Here is a 24,054-nt window from a genome sequence, read left to right as displayed (position 1 = left end):
TCGTGACAGTTCTCACAGGCAGGCGTTGGCACATGGGGCTTTAAAGGGACATCTTTGTCTGTCAGCCTGCTCTTTTGGGCCTGCATTTCCAATGTGGGAGACAGAGGCTGTGACCCAAATAGTACCTTATTCCCTATATAATGCACTACCTTCGACTAGAGCTCCATAGGGACAGCAATAGAAAACGTGATCACAGCCAAGCCCAGGCCGAGGCCTGTGCTGTGTGTCAGTAAGACTCAGAGACTCAGAAGCCCTGGTCAAAATGTGTTCACTACATAGGGAATATCATTTGGGACATATACATTGCCTTTGTCCTCCTTGTGTGGGGCCTGTGTTGCAAGTGTTTAAGGCTGGGAAGAGAGACAGTGGCTGTGTCTCAAATTGCACCCTATTTCCTATATAGTGCACTACATAGGGAATAGAGTGCCATTTTGGAGGCAGACGGTAACCTGGAGTTGTCCCTGTCTGTCTGTGTGTCCTTGCTCTGGCTGATGGGAGGGGAGCCAGCCGGACACATGCATGGCAGAGCAGCGGAGTTATACATCCACAGCATTGACGTGGGCTGTGTGTGTTAGACATCGTCTGATGTTAACTGAGGAAGGACAGGAAGTCTCATACGACACACACGCACAGGGCGTGTTGCTGCCACGGTGTGTGTGTAAAGAAGCATTCGTGAGTGAGCATGCCAGTCGTGAGAGAAGTGAGGCCTACAGCACTCACTGTCAGAATATGATCTGGTGTGATTCTATAGGCTTTGTCTGTATCTGTGAACACTCTGAGCTGCGGTAATGCCAGGGGCACACTGAAGGAAACCTCCCAGCTCTAAGACATGTAGCAGGAGAGAAACCTTTTTGCCGTTTGGGATGCAACCCCTCACGCTTAAGATTGCCTAAAGCCAATCCCTCCATTCACTGCTCTAGTTCCCTGCCATAAAGTGCTTGAAATGATAGTGTTATTGAGCAGTACCTACTTCCTATACCCTCATATTTCTATGTACAGAAACCTGTTGATAGTGAGGTATTTACAACTGTCCTCGGCTGTAATTTTAGCTTTAACTACGGTCTAAGCTAGCAGGCGGCGGACGGCAGCTACGTCTACACTAACACTAATTTGTGTCCTCCGGGTGCCAGGAAAGCCAGCCCGGGCATCTGGCCCAGCCCAGCTTCACACCACCACTCACCCTGCCCATCTCTACCCAGCCCTGCCCATCTCTACCCAGCCCTGGCCGTCTCTACCCAGCCCTGGCCAGCTCAATCTAGCCCTGGCCAGCTCTGCCCAGCCCTGGCCAGCTCTGGCCAGCCTTACACAGCCCTGGCCAGCTCTACCCTGTGCAAAGCACATTGACCTCCTCCTGGCTTTGGCACACTGGCACCACTCTAGCCCTTAGACCCACACAGCCCTGCCAACCAACAGTCAACTATACTGCCAATCCGCACTGCCAACCCGCATTGCCAACCATACTGCCAACCCTACTGCCAACCCACACTGCCAACCCTGACTGAATTCTCCAGACGCACAGGCATAACAACTATGAGAACAGAACACTGTGACCCTAAAGTACAACCTGTCCCCTTGCCTTTGAGAGTGACTGTGACTGCTGTCCTGTATTGTCTTGTCCTGTCTGACAGGTTAAAGGAAACAGAGAAGCTACAGAAGCTAATCTAGCTCTCTATGAGATGTTCGACGAGCAGGTGTCTACATACTTTTAGCCATGTAGTGTACACTACAATAGCAAAGTGATGGATGGCTCAGTAGTTTTGAAACAGGAACCGGCTAACACTGACAGGGCTATCAGTATGTTGATGTTGAACACCGACCCCAGTAGAAGCATGAGGGATGGCTCAGTAGATTCTCTCCATTGTTGAGTAACAGAGCGAGGGGGTGTCTCTCAAATGGCACCCTTTTTCCCATCTGGTGCATTACTTTTGACCAGGGCCCATTGGGTTATGGTCAAAAGTAGTTCACTATATAGGGAATAGGGTGCCAATTGGGAAGCAGACATACAATAGCACTGTGATGGATAGCTCCATATATTCTCTCCATTGTATAGTAACACAGTGGAGGGTCTAGAGAGGCTTATCTCAACAGTCATAAAGTATGTATCTGTTCCAAATGGCACCATATTACCTACATAGTGCACTACTTTTGACTAGAGCCCTATGGGTAAAGTAGTGCACTATATAGGGAATAGGGTGCCATTTGGGATGCATCCGATGAAAAACCCCAGTGTTCAGGCGTCATACACATGGTGGATTAAACAGCCTAAAGCCCTACAGGTCAGAGGTCACCAGTCTTTCATTTCAGGCACAGCAGTGTTCTGTCGTTAATTACCCCGTCACACAAACAGCAGCTGGAAGGCAGGAGGCCTACTGCAACACCAGTCAATGTCCGCGACCCAAATTGGGCACTATTCCATATATATTGCGCAACTCTTAACCAGGGCCCTATGGTCGAAAGAGGTGCACAATATAGGGAATAGTGTGCCATTTGGGACGCATACCCATTAGAGTGGAGGCCTGGCATGGGAAGCTACTCCTCCGTAGATTTTCAGACACACAGCTTGTTTAAAAAATGTTTTTTTAAATGACTACAACTCCTAACCCTCCCCGGTCCCTCCTGTCTGCAGTAAACTCCTGAGGAAGGACGAGGATGGAGGAGGCAGTCCAACCACCCAGCACACCAATAGCCTGCCCCTACTCTAACCCTCACCTCTACCACTGTCCTAACCAATACCTGTCCCCTAACCTGACCTGTCCCTCTCCTGTGTTCCTCGACAGTAAACTCCTGAGGCAGAAGGAGGACGGTGGAGGCAGTCCAACCACCCCTCACACCAACAGCCTGCCCAAGTACAAGAAGGTCAAAGAGGTGTGTCAACAGGCAGAGTTCCAGACGCCCTGCCAACAGCCTGGGCAGGTATGTGTATGCACATGCACACACAAAAACACTCAAACCCCCCCACACACACACACAGACACACACTAGCATTGAATATTTTCCCGGTATTATACAAATGTACCATCCCGAGAATAAATCACTTTTCTCCCGGGTAACTCTGTATTTCCCGCCAAAACTGGAAGTGTCATTCAAAAGCATTATAAAGCGTACAAATAGGCCTATGTCTAGATTTGATTAGAGCTTTGGTCAAAAATTCAAGCCGGATGCTACCTGAGCCTGATGAGCCATACATTACGGACATTTTATGAGCCCTACATTGAAGACATTTAATGAGCCCAAGCCCAAATGACTGTGCCATTACCCAATACATATATGATAAAGGATACTGCAGATTACGCAGGACAGAAAAACATAAAAGCCCATAGATGTAGCTAGCTAGCTATAGAGTGTGCTCTTTTGGGTAAATCAATGAAACTAGCTCCACTAGGCTAATCTTTGAGTGTGAACTGTATTATTGTACTGTATTATATGGACTTGAATTACGTGTTTCTTGGCCCAAGCAAGTCTCTTCTTCTTATTGGTGTCCTTTAATAGTGGTTTCTTTGCAGCAATTAGACTATGAAGGCCTGATTCGCGCAGTCTCCTCTGAACAGTTGATGTTGAGATATGTCTGTTACTTGCCTGTGGCAGTCCTCAAGCGAGCCTGTTTTACCATAGCGCTTGATGGTTTTTGCGACTGCATTTGAAGAAACTTCTTCAAAGTTTTTGACATTTTCTGTATTTCCTTCACGTCTTAAAGTAATGATGGACTGTCATTTCTCTTGGCTTATTTGAGCTGTTCTTGGTCTTTTACCAAATAGGGCTATCTTCTGTATACACCCCTACCTTGTCACAACACAACTGGTTGGCTCAAACGCATTACCAAGGAAAAAAAATCCACAAATTAACTTTTAACAAGGCACACCTGTTAATTGAAATGCATTCCAGGTGACTTCCTCATTAAGCTGGTTGAGAGAATGCCATGAGTGTGCAAAGCTGTCATCAAGGCAAAGGGTAACTACTTTGAGTAATGTCAAATATAAAATATATTTAATTTGTTTAACACCTTTTTGGTTACTACATTATTCCATATTTGTTATTTCATAGTTTGTCTTTACTATTATTCTACAATGTAGGAAATAGTAAAAATAAAGAAAAGCCCTTGAATGAGTAGGTGTGTCCAAACTTTTGACTGGTATTGTGTATGTATGTATCAATCTAGGACAGGATGAACTATTTTGGATGCAATTTGAATGGAGTTGATGGAGAGAGAGAGACTGTGAGAGATTGCTCACGCGTGCACTGATTTAACGGTATTAAAGCAACGGCTGTTTTAAAAGTCCATAGTTGCAGTTTAAAAAAAAAAGTATGATATTTACACACCAAAAAAACAAGGTGACCCCCGAAAACCAGATGGAGATGGGTAAATGAGATGCGCATTTGGTCTTTAAATTACTATAGCATAGTGTTGCAGCAAATGTAGGGCTACCCGTCACAAGAAAACGTGTTACCATGATGAGATAATAGGTCAACATGCGTTGCGAACTGAGTTTCATACTGAGATGGGCTGTCCGTCCCCACCCTGAGCGTTGATGATTCTTTATGCAGATGCCGTAGCGAAGTTCGATTTAGACATTGGATATCATTTAAGTTCCATTTCATTCCGTGCTGTTCATATAAATAATTTATTATAATTCACCTGTTTCTCGCAGTTATTTATCCCGGGAAAAGGGAGTGGTTTTGGTCCGTAAATCTCGGCAAATGGGTTCCCGCCATTCAACCGTAACACACACACACACCATAGAGTGTGTAAAGAGGTTCCCTGAAACACACACCCACCTGATTGTGGACAGAGTTTCCCCTGTTGCTGTCTTTAATGAAGAATTACGTCTTACATGTGCACACTTACAAGCTTCCTGGTTCACATTAGAAAGCCATGCTGGCTGCTACCTGAACATTGGACCAATTTGTATTGTTCAGGTCTGCCAACTCTGTGGCTGTACACCAGTGGTTAGTAGCTGGTCTAACCACTAAAGAGAGTGTGTGTGTGTGTGTGTCTGGTGTACCAGGCCCTGCCAACCTTTTAATGGGTTTGGGATGAAAGGGTCCCAGAGAAAAATTAGTCCCTCGTTCAAACGGTACAAAAATGTCCAATTACTGGACGTTTGCAGTAAATGGCTATTTGACTTATGGCTGGCTGGCTGGCTGCAGAGTCTATGGCTGCTGTGTGCTTTGGCTAGTACAGACTACAATGCAGAAGAGGAATTTTACTGTATGGAAAAGATTGTTACTGAAACAAAGAAGTTGAGGAAATCCAATGTGTTAGGTTATGTGGGGGAACCCGCTTTAGTCTTTAAATAGCATGATTGCGGGGGGTGATGGTTTAGTGTGTGTGTGTGTGCATGCAGCGTTTGCAGCCAGCGAATGTGTAATCACAACACATACATGTGGAGGTTTAGTCCTAGCTAGCTATAGCCCTTGTCTGGTATTATTTAACCGAGTCTCCTAGTTAGTAGCCTCCCTCTGTCTCTGTGGGGTGTTCCTTTAGAAGGAACAATATGGAGGGAAAGTCTATTAAAGTCTTAAAACAGCTGGTTAGAACACACCCACACACACACACACGGGTCTGTGGTCAATAGACACCTGTCCACCAAGGGTCAAATCCATGATTTAAAGGGGAGGGCTAAAGCTCAAAGCACTTCAAAGCCTTTGCGGTCAATGTATTTAAAGGGGCGTAGACAACAGCAACTGTTACCTAAAGGACATGGGGACCTTGTAAGTGTTTTCAGAGTGAAAGGGCAGTATGACAGCCTATAGGACTGTGTGACTGTGGGAAGATTATGAGTGGTTTAGTAAGGTGGCTGTCCCAAACTGAACCCTATTCCTTATATAGTGCACTACTTTTGACCAGAGCCCTACCGATCCAGGTCAAAAATAGTGCACTAAATGTGCCATTTGGGACGCGGAGGTTTGTATTTATAGACGTCATAAACTCAAGGTTCCATTCTGTCTTATTCTATAAGAATAAGACTCCCTTCCTGCTGGCTCTCTGCTCTGATCTCTCACCCAGTTCATTTGCAGCAGGCTATCTCTCTCAATCTGTAAATGAATGAATCATGTGTGTCAGTCTGCAAGAGCTGTAGCAGTTTGGGTCTGCCACTTCTAGAGCAAGTCTCAGCTTGTAGGGTCTCACTCACTCACTCACTCACTCACTCACTCACTCACTCACTCACTCACTCACTCACTCACTCACTCACTGTTTTTCACAGTCTGTCAGAGTGGAATGTGGCTGAAAAGTCCTAAAAGCACTGCACAGACAGCAAGCCTCTCTCTCTCCCCCTCCTCTTCCTCCCCGCCCCCTCTCCCCTCCTTCCGACTCTCTTCCTCCCTCCCTTGCCCTCTTGATATAACATGGCTGTCAGGGCCATCTGTCAGTCAGCTGTCTGTCAGTGAGCGTCTGAGTGAGTGGTCCACAGAGGAAACCCGATCCTACCCATAGTCCTTTGTTTGGCACTCTCGTTCCCACACTCACCAGGCAGCGAGAAACCGTCTGCACTGCCATGGTCCGCAGATATGTCCCCCCCTCCAACCTACATCCTAAACGGCACCCTATTCACTATATAGTCCACTACTTTTGACCAGAGTCAAAAGGTAGTAGGCCCTGGTCACTCTAGTGCACTATATAGGGACTAGGGTGTCATTTGGGATGCAACCCCAAACACTTTAAGCCAAATTATCACATTACTTACTTAGCCGAATGAGCTTTCACTTTCTTTGACCCCTCCCTTTCAACTTGACTGATTCATGGAGTTGGGAGTAGGAGACATTGTGGATGTGCACCACTAACTAGATTATGCTGGTGATGCAGCCGGGGGTTTGGAACACAGACAGACAGGGAGACAGGTAAAGAAAGAGACAGGGAGACGGAAAAAGAGACAGAGAGATGGAGAGAGAGACAAGAAAAGAAAGAGACGGAGAGACAAGAAAAGAAAGACAGGTAAAGAAAGAGAGCGATGAAGAGAGGCAGGAAAAGAAAGAGACAGATGGCGAGAGAGACAGGTAAAGAAAGAGACAGACAGGTAAAGAAAAAGACAGAGAGTGAGACAGCGACAGAAAGCGATATAGAAAGAGGGAGCAAGCGAGAGACCGAGAGATGGAGAGAGAGAGAGAGACAGCGGGAGAGAGACCAAGAGATGGTGAGAGACCGCGAGAGCGAGACAGAGAGAAAGACAGAGGGAAAGGGTTTTTCACTTGGTTGACAGACAGCAGACTGATCCAATTCATTTGATGTGGTGGTCCTGGTTTATCTTTCTCTTTAGTTTTGGGATTCTGTTTCTTTCCCTCCGCGTCTGTCTGTGATCTGGTTGAGATGTCTGTCTGTCAGAAGCACTGTGCTGTCTGGAAGTCTGTAAATGTAATGCAGAAGGAAAGGAAAAGGCCTTGGGCTCAATTAGGAATCAATGTCTCACTCCCGTTGTCCCACTTTCCATATGAAACTCTAAGGGAACAGTTTGTTTTCAATCCAACTTTTTTTCCCCCGTTGAACACAGTAGTCCAACATACGTGTTGTTCTGCCACGGACTCTGAGGAAAGCGTATCTGTTGACAAAGCCATGTCGAGAAAAAGCACGATTTCATTGAGAAATACACTATAGTTGCGGTTCTCGCGATGTTAACAAAGCACAAAGAGTCAATCTGTTTCCCAAATGGCACCCTATTTCCTATATCGTGCACTACTTTTATAGGGTGCCATTTGAGACACATTCAATGTCTTCAAAGACCTCAAATCATCCACCACTAATATAACCATCTGTCTCCTTGTCTCTCCTCTACAGAAGTGGCACTGTGTGGAGGAGATCACAGGGAAGTGGCGTATCCAGAAGTGTAAGGGAGGTGGTCTGAAGGAAGGCCCCAGGAAGAGGGCCCGGAGCCTGAGGTCCCGCAGCAGCTACGACAGCCGGCAGAGGGACCCCTGCGACTGTGGCCCTGACAGCAGCCTCGACAAATCCTCCAGGTCCGACCGTCCGGGACGCTCACACCGCCAGTTCCCACCTTCCTCTGGAGGACGAGGTGAGTAGAGTGGAGGGATGGGGGTGGAGGCTGGGGGTGGGGATGGGGCTGAGGGTGCTCCAGGCCAGGGAGTAGTGTCCTGAGCCAGCTTGCTCAATGGTAGCTGGGTAGATGTTGTTACAGGGGCATAGAGAATGGAGATGGACAGTTATGGTAACATACATCCATCTGTGGACTTACCACTCTGTATTTAAAGCGACTTACCACACTGTATTTAAAGCTGTGTATGGAGGGCTATGGGAATGACGACCATGTCCATGTCTGCCAGAGCCTAAGCTTTGATTTACTGTTCAGGATTACTCAGGCTCTAAAGAGACACATGCAGGGAAGAGACAGAGGCACGAATAGAGCCCCTGGCATTAGATCACTGGTCTGGTGGAGATAGCTCCTGACAGTAGATCACTGGTCTGGTGGAGATAGCTCCTGACAGTAGATCACTGGTCTGGTGGAGATAGCTCCTGACAGTAGATCACTGGTCTGGTGGAGATAGCTCCTGACAGTAGATCACTGGTCTGGTGGAGATAGCTCCTGACAGTAGATCACTGGTCTGGTGGAGATAGCTCCTGACAGTAGATCACTGGTCTGGTGGAGGTAGCTCCTGACATTAGATCACTGGTCTGGTCATTTGGAATGTTGTGGCACCACCTAGTGGAACAAAGAGCCACTGCAACATTTTGCTCATGGAATTATCACATTCAATTCAGTTCAATATCTTTATTGACAGGAAAGGGCAATTTGTTTCCAGATTAAGTGACAGGACAAGATCTAATGACATGCATACACAATTACACATACTGAATACCAACATACATGGGTAAAAAAGTGAAAAAAGTCTGTTAATTAACTCTCTGTGATATTTGGTTATCTACTAGGCTACAGGCCTCGTTTCGTCCACACAAGATCCACCAGATCTCTGTCCGTGGAGTTTGAAGGGCAGATCTATGACATTGACCTTGCGGCAGACGATCAGTCGGCGGTCCAGAGACGTGTCATCAGAAAGCGCCACTATGAGCAGGAGGACCAGGAGTTGGCTCTGGAGTCAGAAGACGGGTCAGAGGAGATGCTGGCGGACGATACCAACACCGTGGGGTACCACAACTCTGTCAAAGTCACACACAAGTATGTACCCCAACATATACCCCAGCTCTACCAAAGGCACACTTGGAAGACATACATGTAGTTCCTACCAAGATCATTTTTGGAAGCCCTGTCTGTTTGACTTGCTTTGGGGGGCTTGGCCTGGGTTGTAGTTTTTGGCCTGGGTTGTAGTTTTTGGCCTGGGTTGTAGGTTTTGACTTGGGTTGTAGTTTTTGGCCTGGATTGCAGTTAGGTTGCCTGGCTACCCATCCACATGGCTCCAGCCAAACGCCACGCCCACTAACGTTTCTTCTCCACCATGAGTCTGGATTTCCTTCCTCCCCGACTTGTTGAGAATGTGAACACATTCTGACCGTTCTAATTGGTCACAGAAACCGATGGGTTGGGCAAGAGCCGGCCTACACGAAACATGAATCAGCACAAACAACTTGTAGGACAGCAGGTTTAGACCGATGTACGGTGCAATCGCTAGAGCAACTAAATTCAGTTCATAATCGAGTCGTCAGGCAAGCAGTTAAGCCCTTTGTGACTAAAATGTGGTTGGTTGGTTAGTTGATTCCTCTCTGTCCTCTCTCTCCTTCTCCGTCCCTCTCACAGGTGCTACATCCTGATGAATGACACCGTCCACTGCGAGAGAGAGATCTACTCTTCATCCAGAGCCTGGAAGGACCATAAGAGCTACGTGGACCAGGAGGTTAGTTGGTGTCTGCATCTCTTCTCCTCCTCCATATCTCTCCTCCCTCCCTCCCCCCCATCTCTCCCTCTCCTCCTCTCCATCTCTCCCTCTCCTCCTCTCCCTCTCCTCCCCATCTCTCCCTCTCCTCCCCCCATCTCTCCCTCTCCTCTCCTCCTCCCCCCATCTCTCCCTCTCTCCCTCTCCTCCTCCCCATCTCTCCCCCTCTCCCTCTCCTCCTCCCCATCTCTCCCTCTCTCCCCATCTCTCCCTCTCCCCATCTCTCCCTCTCTCTCCCCATCCTCTCCCTCTCCTCCCCATTTCTCCCTCTCTTCCTCCCCATCTCTCCCTCTCCTCTCCTCCCCCCCATCTCTCCCTCTCCTTCTCCCCATCTCTCCCTCTCCTTCTCCCCATCTCTCCCTCATCTCTCCCTCCCCATCTCACCCTCTCCTCTCCTCCCCCCATCTCTCCCTCTCCTCCCCCATTTCTCCCTCTCCTCCATCTCTCCCTCTCCTCCATCTCTCGCTTTCCTCTCCTCCATCTCTCCCTCTCCCCATCTCTCCTCTCCCCTCTCCTCCCTCCCCTCTCCTCCTCCCCATCTCTCCCTCTCTCCCCATCTCTCCCTCTCCCCATCTCTCCCTCTCCCCATCTCTCCCTCTCCCCCTTTCTCCCTCTCTTCCTCCCCATCTCTCCCTCTCCTCCCCATTTCTCCCTCTCTTCCTCCCCATCTCTCCCTCTCCCCATCTCTCCCTCTCCTCCCCCATTTCTCCCTCTCTTCCTCCCCATCTCTCCCTCTCCTCCCCCATTTCTCCCTCTCTTCCTCCCCATCTCTCCCCCCATCTCTCCCCCATCTCTCCCCCATCTCTCCCTCCCCATCTCTCCCTCTCCTCTCCTCCCCCCATCTCTCCCTCTCCTCCCCCATTTCTCCCTCTCCTCCATCTCTCCCTCTCCTCCATCTCTCCCTTTCCTCTCCTCCATCTCTCCCTCTCTCCTCTCCCCATCTCCCACCTTGCCTACCCTGCAAGTTGAAGTAGATGTGCCTTCCATTACAGATAGAAGCCCTGCAGGACAAGATCAAGAACCTGCGAGAGGTCAGGGGTCACCTGAAGAGGAGACGACCTGACGGGTGTGACTGTGGCAAGAACAGGTCAGTAATGTACCTCATTGAGGGTCCCCAAATATGTGTACTATTCTTAAATATAGAAAAAAAACGTAAATCTTCACACTGGTATAATGCTCCCAAAGTGACAATAATGACTATGACAGAGGGGACTCTAAGAGTAAACCCTAGTATAGTGCATTGTCATATCTGCTGTTGTCTGTGTGGCCATCTCTCAGTCCTTTGTTGTGACCCTGACAATTGTTACGTAGGCTGCATTTACACAGGGAGCCCAATTCTGGTCTTTTGACACTTTTTGGTCTTTTGACTAATCAGATCAGAGATTTTGACAATAATTGGGCCAAAGATCAGATTGGGCTGCCTGTGTAAATGCAGCCTATGAGTCATCAGTCCTTTATTATTCATCTTGACTCTCCTGAGTTGAAGCTTTCGTGGAAAGGAAACAAAACAACCAGCATATTTAGTTGCTCTTCCCTCTCTACTAAAACCAGCTACTATAGCAAAGGAGAGAGAAACAGAGAGAAGGCAGAGCGGTTGAAGAACAAGAATGATCAGCTCCATCCCTTTAAGTGAGTTCGTTCTCTCCTTTAATTTAGTCTGTCCGTTTGCCACACATCGTCCGTCGCCCGTCCCTGTTCGTCTCAACCATATTAACACTAAGGTTCTATCTCAAATGGCACCCTATTCTCTATATAGTGCACTACTACCCTATAGGCCCTTGTCAAATATAGTGCACTACTACCCTATAGAGGGAATAGGGTGCCATTTGGGATGCAGACTGAGCCTGCAGTCTAGAAGTGCTCAACTGACCAATAGAATTTCATAGATGTACTGCATCTTTAATACTCCATGAGTTTGATGCGTTTCATTGCCAGTGTGGCCCCATTTGTCTTGTGCGTTATCCTGTCTTGTGGTACATCTGCATGGTACTTGCATGGAGTGTGCATGCTCTCCAGTCAAACCCAGGCCTGCCTTTCAGTGCAGAGATCTGGAAGTGATCGTCCCAAGCAGCAGCATGGAAACAAAACAGTGACTCAGTGGAGGGAAACAGCCCGCCCCTCTAACACAGCCATCGCCTTGCACCAGGTGGTTTAGTCTCTCACTTTTCATCAGGGCCCATAGGGCTCTCGTCAAAATGTGTGCACTATATATGGAATGGGGTGCACTTGGGATGCGCAAGGAGGCACAGGGAACGGATTAGAATCCCAATGCGAAGCAGCTGTGTTATGTAGTGACTTGTGTGTTTAGGAAAATGGGGCTAGGGAGAAGGGCAGAGGCTAGAATGGCCCAGAGAAAATTGATAATGTGGTACGAGAGGAGCTAGAACCGGTCATGTTCTTGGCTTCCCCAGACAGGAGTTTGGGAGTTCCCGCCGATGGTTCCATCCATCACCGTGGTAACTGACTGGCGTCATGGAGAGGGCACTGCGAGGGCAGAGAGGGTGATGATATCACTCTGTTGGGTCGTTACTGTAATCTGACTGGTCGGTGTGTCTGTACGTCATGCAGGGAGGTTGCCCAGGAAGTAGATGGGAAGACCCAGCTGTTGAACGAGATCAGGAGGAAGAAGAAGGAGAGGAAAGAGAGGAAGAGGCAGAAGAAGGGGGATGACTGTAGTCTACCTGGTCTGACATGTTTCACTCACAGCAACGACCACTGGCAGACTGCCCCCTTTTGGAACCGTACGTTACTATGTTATTACACCTAAATGTAACTGTACTAAGTAGTTACTACACCTACACGTCTACTGTACTAAGTAGTTATTACACCTAAATGTAACTGTACTAAGTAGTTACTACAACTACACGTGTACCGTAATAAGTAGTTACTACACCTACACGTGTACTGTACTAAGTAGTTATTACACCTAAATGTAACTGCACTAAGTAGTTACTACAACTACACATCTACTGTACTAAGTAGTTATTACACCTAAATGTAACTGCACTAAGTAGTTACTACACCTACACGTCTACTGTACTAAGTAGTTATTACACCTAAATGTAACTGTACTAAGTAGTTACTACAACTACACGTGTACCGTAATAAGTAGTTACTACACCTACACGTGTACTGTACTAAGTAGTTACTACACCTAAATGAAACTACTAAGTACTTACTACACCTACACGTGTACTGTACTAAGTAGTTACTACACATGTACTGTACTAAGTAGTTACTACACCTACACATGTACTGTACTAAGTAGTTACTACACATACACATGTACTGTACTAAGTAGTCACTAAACGTGCACTGCACTAAGTAGTTACTACACCTACACGTGCACTGCACTAAGTAGTTACTACACCTACACGTGCACTGCACTAAGTAGTTACTACACCTACACGTGCACTGCACTAAGTAGTTACTACACCTACACGTGCACTGCACTAAGTAGTTACTACACCTACACGTGTTTTGTACTAAGTAGTTACTACACCTACACGTGTACTGCACTAAGTAGTTACTACACGTGTACTGCACTAAGTAGTTACTACACCTACACGTGTATTGTACTAAGTAGTTACTACACCTACACATGTACTGTACTTAGTAGTTACTACACCTACACGTGCACTGCACTAAGTAGTTACTACACCTACACGTGCACTGCACTAAGTAGTTACTACACCTACACGTGTACTGCACTAAGTAGTTAGTACAATACACGTGTAGTTGTACTAAGTAGTTACTACACCTAAATGGAACTGTACTAAGTAGTTACTACACCTAAATGGAACTGTACTAAGTAGTTACTACACCTAAATGGAACTGCACTAAGTAGTTACTACACCTAAATGGAACTGCACTAAGTAGTTACTACACCTAAATGTAACTGTACTAAGTAGTTACTACACCTAAATGGAACAGCACTAAGTAGTTACTACACCTACATGTGTATTGTACTAACTAGTTACTACACCTACACGTGTATTGTACTAAGTAGTTACTACACCTACACGTGTATTGTACTAAGTAGTTACTACACCTACATGTGTATTGTACTAAGTAATTACTACACCTAAATGGAACTGCACCTACACGTGTACTGTACTCACATGCATTCTCATTTTAGTCATTCAGCACTGTAGCCTACACAGTAATTAAGCCACATTCATACACACAGATTTACCCACCACTCCCACAGCTCAGTAAATACCATTGGTTGAATAAAGGGTCTGTATCATCAGAACTGATGACCATGTGTATCAGTCTATTGAAACAGGCTATTATTTTGGTTTGCCCCAGTTAGAGGGTTCCCTCTGTGTGTGTGTGTCTCTCTGTGTGTGTGTCTGTGTGGGTGTTAATTGGTTAACCCTGTCCTTCCTCTCCTTCAGTTGGAGGGTTCTCTCTCTGTGTGTGTCTGTGTGTCTCTCTGTGTGTGTGTGTCTGTGTGGGTGTTAATTGGTTAACCCTGTCCTTCCTCTCCTTCAGTTAGAGGGTTCCCTCTGTGTGTGTGTCTCTCTTTGTGTCTCTCTGTGTGTCTCTGTGTTGGTGTTAATGGTTAACCCTGTCCTTCCTCTCCTTCAGTTAGAGGGTTCTCTCTCTCTCTGTGTGTGTGTCTCTCTGTGTTGGTGTTAATGGTTAACCCTGTCCTTCCTCTCCTTCAGTTGGAGGGTTCTGTGCGTGCACCAGTTCCAACAACAACACCTACTGGTGTGTGAGAACCATCAACGAGACACACAACACCCTGTTCTGTGAGTTTGCTACGGGCTTCCTCGAGTACTTTGACCTCAACAACGACCCCTACCAGGTGAGTGGACCATAGACATGGAATAAATTCTATTTTACTTCATTTTCTGTTCTATTCTGTTTCTACAGAGTGGACTACTCACAGGCACCTTTCATTAGTCGGTTGTTTTATCAATAACGATGTATTAACTTGTGTGGATGTGTGTCTGTGTGTAGCTGACCAACGCGGTGTACTCGGTGGACAGAGAGGTGTTGAACGCCCTCCATGCTCAGCTGATGGAGATGAGGAGTTGCCAGGGACACAAGCAGTGTAACCCCCGACCCAAAGGCCTGGACACAACAGGTAAACACACAGATACTACAGTACTAGCAGTAGCTACACTGCTACTACTACCACTACTACTACTGCTCTCTCTACTGGGTTACCTCAGAGTATGGTGAAGTTGCCCCTAGACGCTGATTGCGGGTCAGTTTGTCATTTTCCCCGCTAATGGTGAAGGTGAGGATTGGGGGAGTCGAAGCTGATCCTAGATCTGTACCTAGGGAAAATGTCACCCTTGAGTGGGTTACCTACATCTGGTCTACAACAGAGACTACCACAGAACAGAAACTGAAACGGATCTGAAGACTAGCCACTGCAGTGGTTGATTAGGGTAAACAGGTCGTACATACAGACCAAATGTGTGCGTTGTTAATAAAACATGTTTTTCACTTTAGGGTTTAGAAATTTGAGGAACTTGTCCAAAATTCCCAGGTTTTTCATAGATCCCGGATGGAAGATACCTGGAATCAGGATGGAATAAGCAGGAAATCTGTGTAAAAAGTTACTGGAATTTTGAAACTAAATACTAGGTGTATGAATAGCACTATTTGACCCAGGTTCAGTCCTGACCTGTACCTGCATGTCATTAGTTGCATGTAAACGGGGGTGATTCTCTCACTGATGTACGCAAACATTTCAACATAGGAAGGAAGGTCGAGGGGGTCATCATTAAGTCCTCTGTGTGTCTCCATTGTGTGTTTATTTCTGTCTAAAAACACACCCACACTCCCTGTCTTAGTTCTGACCTCAGGGATGCGGTTCCAGTCCGCAGCACCCCAACGAGACACACTATGAACATTTTCTACTTTCACAGGAACCTGGACATCCATAATGTTTTCATCACTGCATGATTTGTATCGGTGTTATCCAGAGTTTATGGCTATTGGATTTCTCCTGGGTTTTACACAGTGAATATCTTGGTTTGTTTTGCATTGTAGTCATGACACGCACAGGGAAACCCTCTGCAGCCAAGCCGAGCCAGTCACTCAGAATGGTATGGCAACAACCCGAAATAGAGCTTTGAATTGGTTTCTGATATAATGATAACCTAATATTGTGTCCCTCATTTCAACTCCTTCTGCTGTGGAAATGGTTTAGGTTTCATCCCAAATGGCACCCTATTGCCTATGTAGTACACTACTTTTGACCAGGGTCTACATAGCTCTGGTCAAATGTAGTGCACTACATAGGGAATAGGGTGCCATTTGGGATGCAACCCTAATAGTGTGTCCCTCAGTTTCTCATTCTGCTGTGGGTAGTGGTTTACAATCAAAATAAGCATCCCTCTAAATTGGCATCCCATGTGGCACCCTATTCCCTATTAAGTGCACTACTTTTGACCCGGGTCCGTAGGCCATTTTGGACATCCCCTAAGTCTTTTGCCACGTTCCCTATGCTATTGTGTGCTCTGGCCAGACACCCTGCCTTCAGTGACTCACACAGTGTTAGCTATGAGAGCTCTGTCAACAAGCCTATTGAGCCTGGCTACTCTGACGACTACGTCTAGCTTTTCACCACCATGACGGCTATTTACAGCTAAGTGTCCCTGAGAGATGACATCACACTAGCAGCAGTTAATAACCTTGCCATGGTGATATGAGCTCTTGGTTTTAAACTTGCGCTCAGTGAACTCGTTATACCAGCACAGTAGATGCACAATAGTTCATATTTCTGTAAAGGGATTTTTTTTTTGGGGGGGGGGGGTTATATTGGCTTTATGCTACTAAGTTTAAGAACAAGTTGTCATATCACTGCTTGATGATTTGGAAACATTAACAACATCATGTGTTTGTGTTTTGGACTCACCCATGGACATCACATCATCATCACCTGAATGACTGTTTTACCTCCAAGGGGTGCTGGGAACCTTCATAAAGCCACACTATCTATCTACAAAGAAATGATTGCAGTAAAAGTGCATTAATTGCAGTCGACTGTGGTATTTTGGACGCAGTAATTGCAGAATAACTGCTGAACTGCACTTATACAGCACTCTAGCTACAGTTACACTGCAAAATTACTGCAGTAAAAATGTTTTTATTTTGGACGCAGTATTTGCAGCATACTGCACACTAACGGCAATCTTTTTTCCGTAAGGGAACCCAAAGAAATATACCTTCATCCCTCCATCCTTATCCTTCCCATCCCCTCCACCCTTCCCCAACCTGCACCTCCTCTCCTCCTTGTTCCATCCCTCCCTCTCTCCATCCATCCATACTCAAATTGCACCATCATCTCTCCTCTAGGGGCCTAGCGGTCTGTCCCGTGCATGAAGAGGCATCTCCAATGTGAATGATTCCTTATTTTCTCTTATCCCCCCTCTTATTTGATTTGAGACATTAACATTGAAACTGCTCTTATTTTCCTGATCAGGAGGTAAAGATGGAGGCAGCTATGAACCACACAGGTATCCACACTTCTTTTATGATCTCTCTGGATATGTCCCAAATGGCACTCTATTACCTATGGCGCGTACTACTTTTGACCAGAGCCCTACGGGTCCTGGTCAAAAGTAGCGCACTACGTAGGGAATAGGGTGCCATTTGGGACGTAGCCTCTCTCTTTGAAAGAGGCTTCTCTTCCTAATAACTGCATGGGCCAACTCATTGACTCATTCGCACTAATAATCCATAAGTCGCCGAGCTGCTTGGTGTGTGACTGCATGCCGGGGAAGTTACCTATGCTAACTAATAATCGATTGATTCGATCTTTTGAATTCTTCTTAATTGAAGGTAGCTTCTTCCAATGTCATCGTGAAGTCTGAGGGGATATCATCTTTCTACAATGCAGCCAAATTCTCCATAATAACAACAGAAAAATGTGAACCCCCCCCATCTGAATCCCCCCCCCCAGATAATACAGCACCTTATCTCCTGTTTGAGTCAAACACCAACGTGCACATCTCTTCCTGTAGCTTCTTGCACCACCACATACATCAGTCATATCCATCATAATATCTGTCTGAAAAGTCACTTTTTGGCCGGTCTTGGCTTAACAACTAAGCTCAGAGAGCTCAACTGGTATGCCCGGCTCTCAGACGTTTCCAAGTTGAGAAGAAATGTATATTTAGTCAAACTGAATTGGACCTTTCTGGTCAGTGTGGCAATTGTCAAGGAACATCAGTTTAAATCACACGTTTATCCTCAAAAACAAAATGATAATATTTATTAGAAAATATTTGATAGAAATGAAGTATGTAAGAGCAGAAAACATTTTCACATAAGGACCCCCCCCCCTCCCCACAGACCTGATAAATGTGTGTCACCTGCATGTGAATGAAAACGCATGACAGCATATAGAGTCAACCATTCATTCGTGGCATTCATCCATTTCATTCATGCATCGCACGATCACGTTACTAATATAACATCACCATCTTCCACACTTACCTGACCAAAGACATAGGCTGTCTCTCAAATAGCACCCTATTACCCATGTAGTGCACTATATAGGGAATATAGTGTCTGTCATTTGGGACGCACACATGCATAAGTACATCAACTTACTTTTAGCAAGCCATAATGATACTCAGTCATTGTACTTGTGCAACATGGCATCGTTCAAAATGGCATCCATCTTCCTCATGGCATTATTAGAGTAGTAGAATGGACACGAGTTGCTGGGACTTCGTTGTCCCTCTTCCTCACCTCTAACCTATTGACCTCTGTTTCTGGGCACCTGCTTACCAGGCAACAGCAGCATCGAAAGTGGTCAAAGAGGAGACCAAGCCAGTACTTCCTGTGAGTCTCTTAGCCTATAGTATACTTATATAAAACCCTCCCCTATTTTCCCTCTTTATAGCAGGGTGACCTAAATCTGTGCCTCGAGTCCAGTTCCACTGCTTATTTTTAGTCCTTTAGTAAGGAACTGATTTAGACCTGGGGCACCAGGTGAGTGCCATTAACTACCAGGTAAAAATGACAAATGGAACTAGACTCAAAGTCCAGGTTTGAGTATCCCTGCTCTCTAGTACTTCATACACGCCCTGTAGGCCAGAGTGAGTTTGAAAGAGCTCCCTCTAGTAATCAACAATGATACACTGTGTGTCTATCAGGGTTAGGGGGGTCAGTTCCATTTCAATTCAGTCAAGGACTGGACCAATGGTTGGAATTTTACTTAATTTACTAAATTGAAATGGAATCCACTCCAACCTTATTGATAGTAAGCATATACCCTAACTATGATTCCAATTTTAGTATATTGGCCCTAACTGTATTTTTCTAATACACCACACAGCAGGCTCATCATTCACTCTCTCCTTCCTCAACACTCCTTTTTTTTTTGCAGATGTTCATCCTATTTTCCTCCCCTCCTTTATTTCCCAGATTCCATTTTCTTTTTTTCCAGGTTACCTGGATACTCATTCGAAAACAACAAGCCTATCAGTCTTCTTTTTTTAGTTTAGCTAGTCTAATGGCAGATCTGAGAATTTTATGTATCTTTGAGGAAATATTGTCATTTTATGTCAAGATGACTTGTGTTTGCTCTGCTGCTTATGGCTTCAGCTTGGGTGCTGTGTTTACCGGGCCAAACTGTGTGTGTGTGGGGGGGGGACTAACCCCAAGGAGCTGACTGCCATAGAGGAGGGTGCAGGCTGGATACTGCTGCTGGGCATGACTGCATGACGTGTGACCAAACACAACCACACACTTCCCCTAATTCCCCTAATTACACCACATTACCATTAACATTACCACCAACTCTCCCACTCACACTCCCATACACTACCACACACTCCCAGTCCCATACAACATTACCACCAACTCTCACACTACCACACACTCCCAGTCCCATACAACATTACCACCAACTCTCACACTACCACACACTACCACACACTCCCAGTCCCATACAACATTACCACCAACTCTCACACTACCACACACTCCCAGTCCCATACAACATTACCACCAACTCTCTCACACTCCCAGTCCCATACAACATTACCACCAACTCTCACACTACCACATACTCCCAGTCCCATACAACATTACCACCAACTCTCACACTACCACACACTCCCAGTCCCATACAACATTACCACCAACTCCCACACTCCCAGTCCCATACAACATTACCACCAACTCTCCCACTACCACACACTACCACACACTCCCAGTCCCATACAACATTACCACCAAGTCCCACACTCCCACACACTCCCAGTCCCATACAACATTACCATCCACTCTCACACACTACCACACACTCCCAGTCCCATACAACATTACCACCAACTCTCCCACTCACACTCCCACACACTACCACACACTCCCAGTCCCATACAACATTACCACCAACACTCCCACACACTCCCTGCTCCAGCCCTTGACCCTCTCATCCTCTCCCCTCATAGCACTCAGCCAGTCTGGGACGGACGAGCGGGTTAAGCTGCCCAACCTGACGGAGGAGGAGGTGGACTGGCGAGGTCTGGAGGAGCTGTATAGTAGTGTAAACCAGAGCCTGTACCAGCACAGGACTGACTACAGCCTCAGACAGGATGACTGGCACATCTTCCAGAAGGATGTAGATAATATGTTTGCACTGAGACACGTTTTAGACTCGAAACTTCAAAACAACGACGACAACCAAACCCATATGCTTGACTTGAAGGATGACCCGGCATCGGCAACTTCCCTGGCAGAGCAGGGTTCCGGGTCTGGGGGGCTGGAGGAGGGCAGCGGAGGAGAAGGGTCGCCCAGCCGGGACATCTGGCCAGAACTGGTCATCCTGAATCGGGCCACAGAGGGACTACCGGAGACCCCATGCACTACCCATCCTGCCCCTAGCACACCCCCACCACCACCTCCTCCAGTAACACCCACACACCCCACACCTCAGAGGTCAGAGGTCAAAGTTCAACAAGAATCTGTGAATGACCTCCCTGACGAGACTTATCCATTAGACAGACCCCCCAGAGTGGTGTCTGTGATGACGTCATTGTCTGTGATGTCAGCAGGTCAGAGGAGAGGAGGGGGAGGGGTCAGAGGGGGGGAAGTGGTTGCCGGTGGTGATGTGTGGTTGGCCCATCAGCTGGAGGAGGACTGGCTAGATGGCGACGGGGAGGGGCTGGTCTTCAGCGGGAACGGGAACAACGGCCTGACTGAGATGGAGACGCGGCACGACGACCTGCTCCGCACCCACAACAGCCTGGAGATGGGGTCTTACCCAGGCCAGGCCCAGACCCAACAGAGTAGTCTCATCCAGGGACTGGAGCTGGGACTAGACAAGGAAGAGGAAGAGGACATATTCCAAGGCCAGGGCTACCTCCCCCTCTCCCCACAGACACAGACACTGAGGCCCAGAGTTCAGGCCTCCACAACCACCACTACTACCAGCACTGGGAGCCCGCCTCAGACTGGCGCCCCACAGGGGACTGGGGTGGTAGTGCATAACCCCCAGCTCCAACAGGCACATCTACAGGTAGAGGTACAGGTCGAGTCCCATGCCCAGCTCCAGGCCCTGGACTATGAGGGTAGTGGGTCTCCCCCTCAGCCCTCTTCCAACCACACCCAGTGAGACACATACAGACAAACGCACGTGCTGGCCTGACATTGGGCGGCCCAGCCCGTCACCATAGAGACACAGAGAGACACAGAAACTGGGGGACATGGAGAGCCAAGAAGGACGACGATGATGTCACCACCTGTCAGTCTGACTTAGAGCTGTATTATTCATGAGTATTAAAGTTATTATTATTGTTTATTTTTTTACAGGTGCTTCCATTTATTATTAGAAGAACTACAGTGTTATGTTGTTTTTTCCAAAATATATATTTTAGAAAAAGAAAATCCTTAACACAGCTGAAATTAATAAAATATGGGAATTTATATTAAAGTTGCAAGTGGATAACACCATTGTTTTAAATATATATTTTTAACAATAAAAACAGGTTTTCCGGTCAGAAGGTTAGTGGTCATTTAGCGTTACCAGAGAGGAAGAGGCGAAGCGAGAGGGTTTACCAGGCCAAAAATCTGTCCACGATAAGCTAATTATTAAGCAAGTGCCGAATTTTGTCAAGATAAAAATGTAAAGCTATTTTGATACGTGAGGCTTATTTGATCTAATAGAAGTTTCTTAATGCTTAGGTTGTTACGAGTTTACCGATATAAGTGTAATGCACATGACATCCCAGCAACTTTGATAGTGTTTTTTTCTCAAAGTTATACCTGTTGAAATTCGAGACGGTCTATGCATTATCATGAGGCTCGCATAGGATCTCACTCCATTGAATCCAGGCGGTTGACATCAACACCCCTCATTGAATATTCAAAAAAGTATTCAAATACCGAGATGTATCCACCAATCCAAAGATAGTAACAGATGGGAGCGTGATAGCCCACCGTTACGCTCTGTGGACAATGAATCCCATCGTTAGGGCGGAGACACAAGCTTCTCGTCATTATATCCAGTATCTCTGGCATTACCTAACACCTTTGTGTGCTACAATGGCGTTGGCTAATGCTAACGTCTTGGTATGTAATTCAATAGAGTTGGCTAATGTTAACATCTTGATTTGCTACAATGGAGTTGGCTAATGCAAACACCTTGGTATGCTACAATTGAGTTGGCTAATGCTAACGCCTTGGCTAATGCTAACAGACTCAGGCCAGGATTAAATCCGATCTACGTTAGATCAGCGTAAAGAGTGCTTGACATGTAAAGTACATTTCCAATTGAGCGTTTGCCATGAATGAGATCTCCACGAAAGTGGAAACATTATCTTAAAAAGTTGACAAAGCAAGATAGGATTAAATCCCGGCCTCAGTCATCTCTAGACCATCTCTAGATCACAGTGCTGTCCCATCAGAAATATAACCACTGACAAATCAGATGATCCCAATAGTTTGACCATAAATGCACTTTGAACATTTATTTAGCTTTTCCCTTGTACTGACAGTTGCCTTTAGTTTAAATGTTTGTGGTTTGGAAACATGTATTCACTGTAACTCCAATTGCATCTCAAAGCTTAACACTGATCATTGGTATTTCATTTTTAACACAGTGAATTCATTTAAAGGGTAAGTTGGTTTCATGGATACTTGCTACTGCAAGTGCAACACTGAATGTGACAAGTTCATAGTTTAAAAAAAAAACGTTTATAAATGAACAGTGCTAACATAATTTTATGAATTGTTAGTTGTAATTATTTAACTTAGTTTACTATGTTATGTTACTCTTCTAGCTACAGTAACTTCACGTTCACGTTTTGTTCTACACTCAGCCATCATCATCACCTAATTAAATTAAAACTTCAGATATTAAGCACAAATTAATAACCGCACACAATAAAACTCACATTGCATAGACCAGTATTCCCTATTGCATTGATAATCAAGGATGCACATAATCATCCCCAAGTTACATCTCAAAAAGAGACAATGAACACAAAGCCAAAACCTAAGTATGTCCCAAATGGCACCCTATTCACTTTATTGTGCCCTACTTTTGACCAGAGCAATATGGGCCCTGGTCAAACGTAGTGCACTACACTACATAGGGTGCCATTTGAGATGCAACCCCCTAATCTTTTCCTCCATTGCTTGAATAGCATATGGCATTACTACTATGAGGTGATCTATGCGTCATTTATAATACTGTCTGTTAGACTATACTGTATATTCTATATGCAATAAGCAAAGAATCATAGGATTTAACCCACACTACTCCCATTACATATCATTGGGTATGTTTGCACTGGCCTGTGTCATCGCCACTCATTCTTACATCTTCTACTGATGGTTACGTTTTGGTTCAATGTTGCTTCCACCTAAAACCAATATTCATTGATTCTTAGATCAACAATTGTTACTGAAGCAGTATTTTCTTCCTTTCCTTATTTTGTGTGTAGAAGTGTTGCAACAATTCTGGTTTCAGGAAAGCCAAGAAGCTGTTAAGAAATAAACGTGTCAAATATTTTAGTGACATTTCAGCTTGTTTAATGACCATTTCTTCATACATTCATAAATCCATCCATCCACCCACACTCCTGTAACTTTCCAAAATGCCTAGGTTTGCCAGAAATCCCAGTTGGAATATTCCCAGAATCAGGATGGAATAAGCAGGAAATCCAGTATCCTCCAACCACGATTTCTAGAAAACCTGAGGTAAAAAAATTGAAATCCTAGATACACCAACCACAT

General features: G+C 45.9%; 1 protein-coding gene across 7 annotated transcripts in view; it reads left to right on the top strand.

The window, feature by feature from the left end:
* sulf1 (sulfatase 1) overlaps positions 1 to 23,838 on the top strand; it is a 71,070-nt gene extending 47,232 nt beyond the window's left edge. For 3 of the 7 annotated variants that reach the window (XM_014181027.2, XM_014181026.2, XM_014181028.2), the window contains exons 10-19: positions 2,778 to 2,913; positions 7,769 to 8,003; positions 8,876 to 9,122; positions 9,699 to 9,795; positions 10,827 to 10,921; positions 11,386 to 11,463; positions 12,403 to 12,575; positions 14,508 to 14,650; positions 14,806 to 14,932; positions 20,268 to 23,838. In XM_014181027.2, coding sequence (XP_014036502.2) covers positions 2,778 to 2,913; positions 7,769 to 8,003; positions 8,876 to 9,122; positions 9,699 to 9,795; positions 10,827 to 10,921; positions 11,386 to 11,463; positions 12,403 to 12,575; positions 14,508 to 14,650; positions 14,806 to 14,932; positions 20,268 to 21,430 — 2,494 coding nt within the window. In that variant the 3' untranslated portion in view covers positions 21,431 to 23,838. Of the gene's footprint in view, positions 1 to 2,777; positions 2,914 to 7,768; positions 8,004 to 8,875; positions 9,123 to 9,698; positions 9,796 to 10,826; positions 10,922 to 11,385; positions 11,464 to 12,402; positions 12,576 to 14,507; positions 14,651 to 14,805; positions 14,933 to 15,849; positions 16,644 to 17,284; positions 17,319 to 18,600; positions 18,652 to 20,267 lie in introns of those variants that run through there. The other 4 variants (XM_014181030.2, XM_045710856.1, XM_014181031.2 and 1 more) reach the window with 4 other exon arrangements.
* The last annotated feature ends 216 nt before the right edge of the window (positions 23,839 to 24,054 follow it).

The sequence above is a fragment of the Salmo salar genome, chromosome ssa29 (genome assembly GCF_905237065.1).
Source record: "Salmo salar chromosome ssa29, Ssal_v3.1, whole genome shotgun sequence".
Classification (NCBI taxonomy): Eukaryota; Metazoa; Chordata; class Actinopteri; order Salmoniformes; family Salmonidae; genus Salmo; species Salmo salar.
Note: the sequence above shows the minus strand (reverse complement) of the source record. Positions and strands in the feature narration are given on the sequence as shown.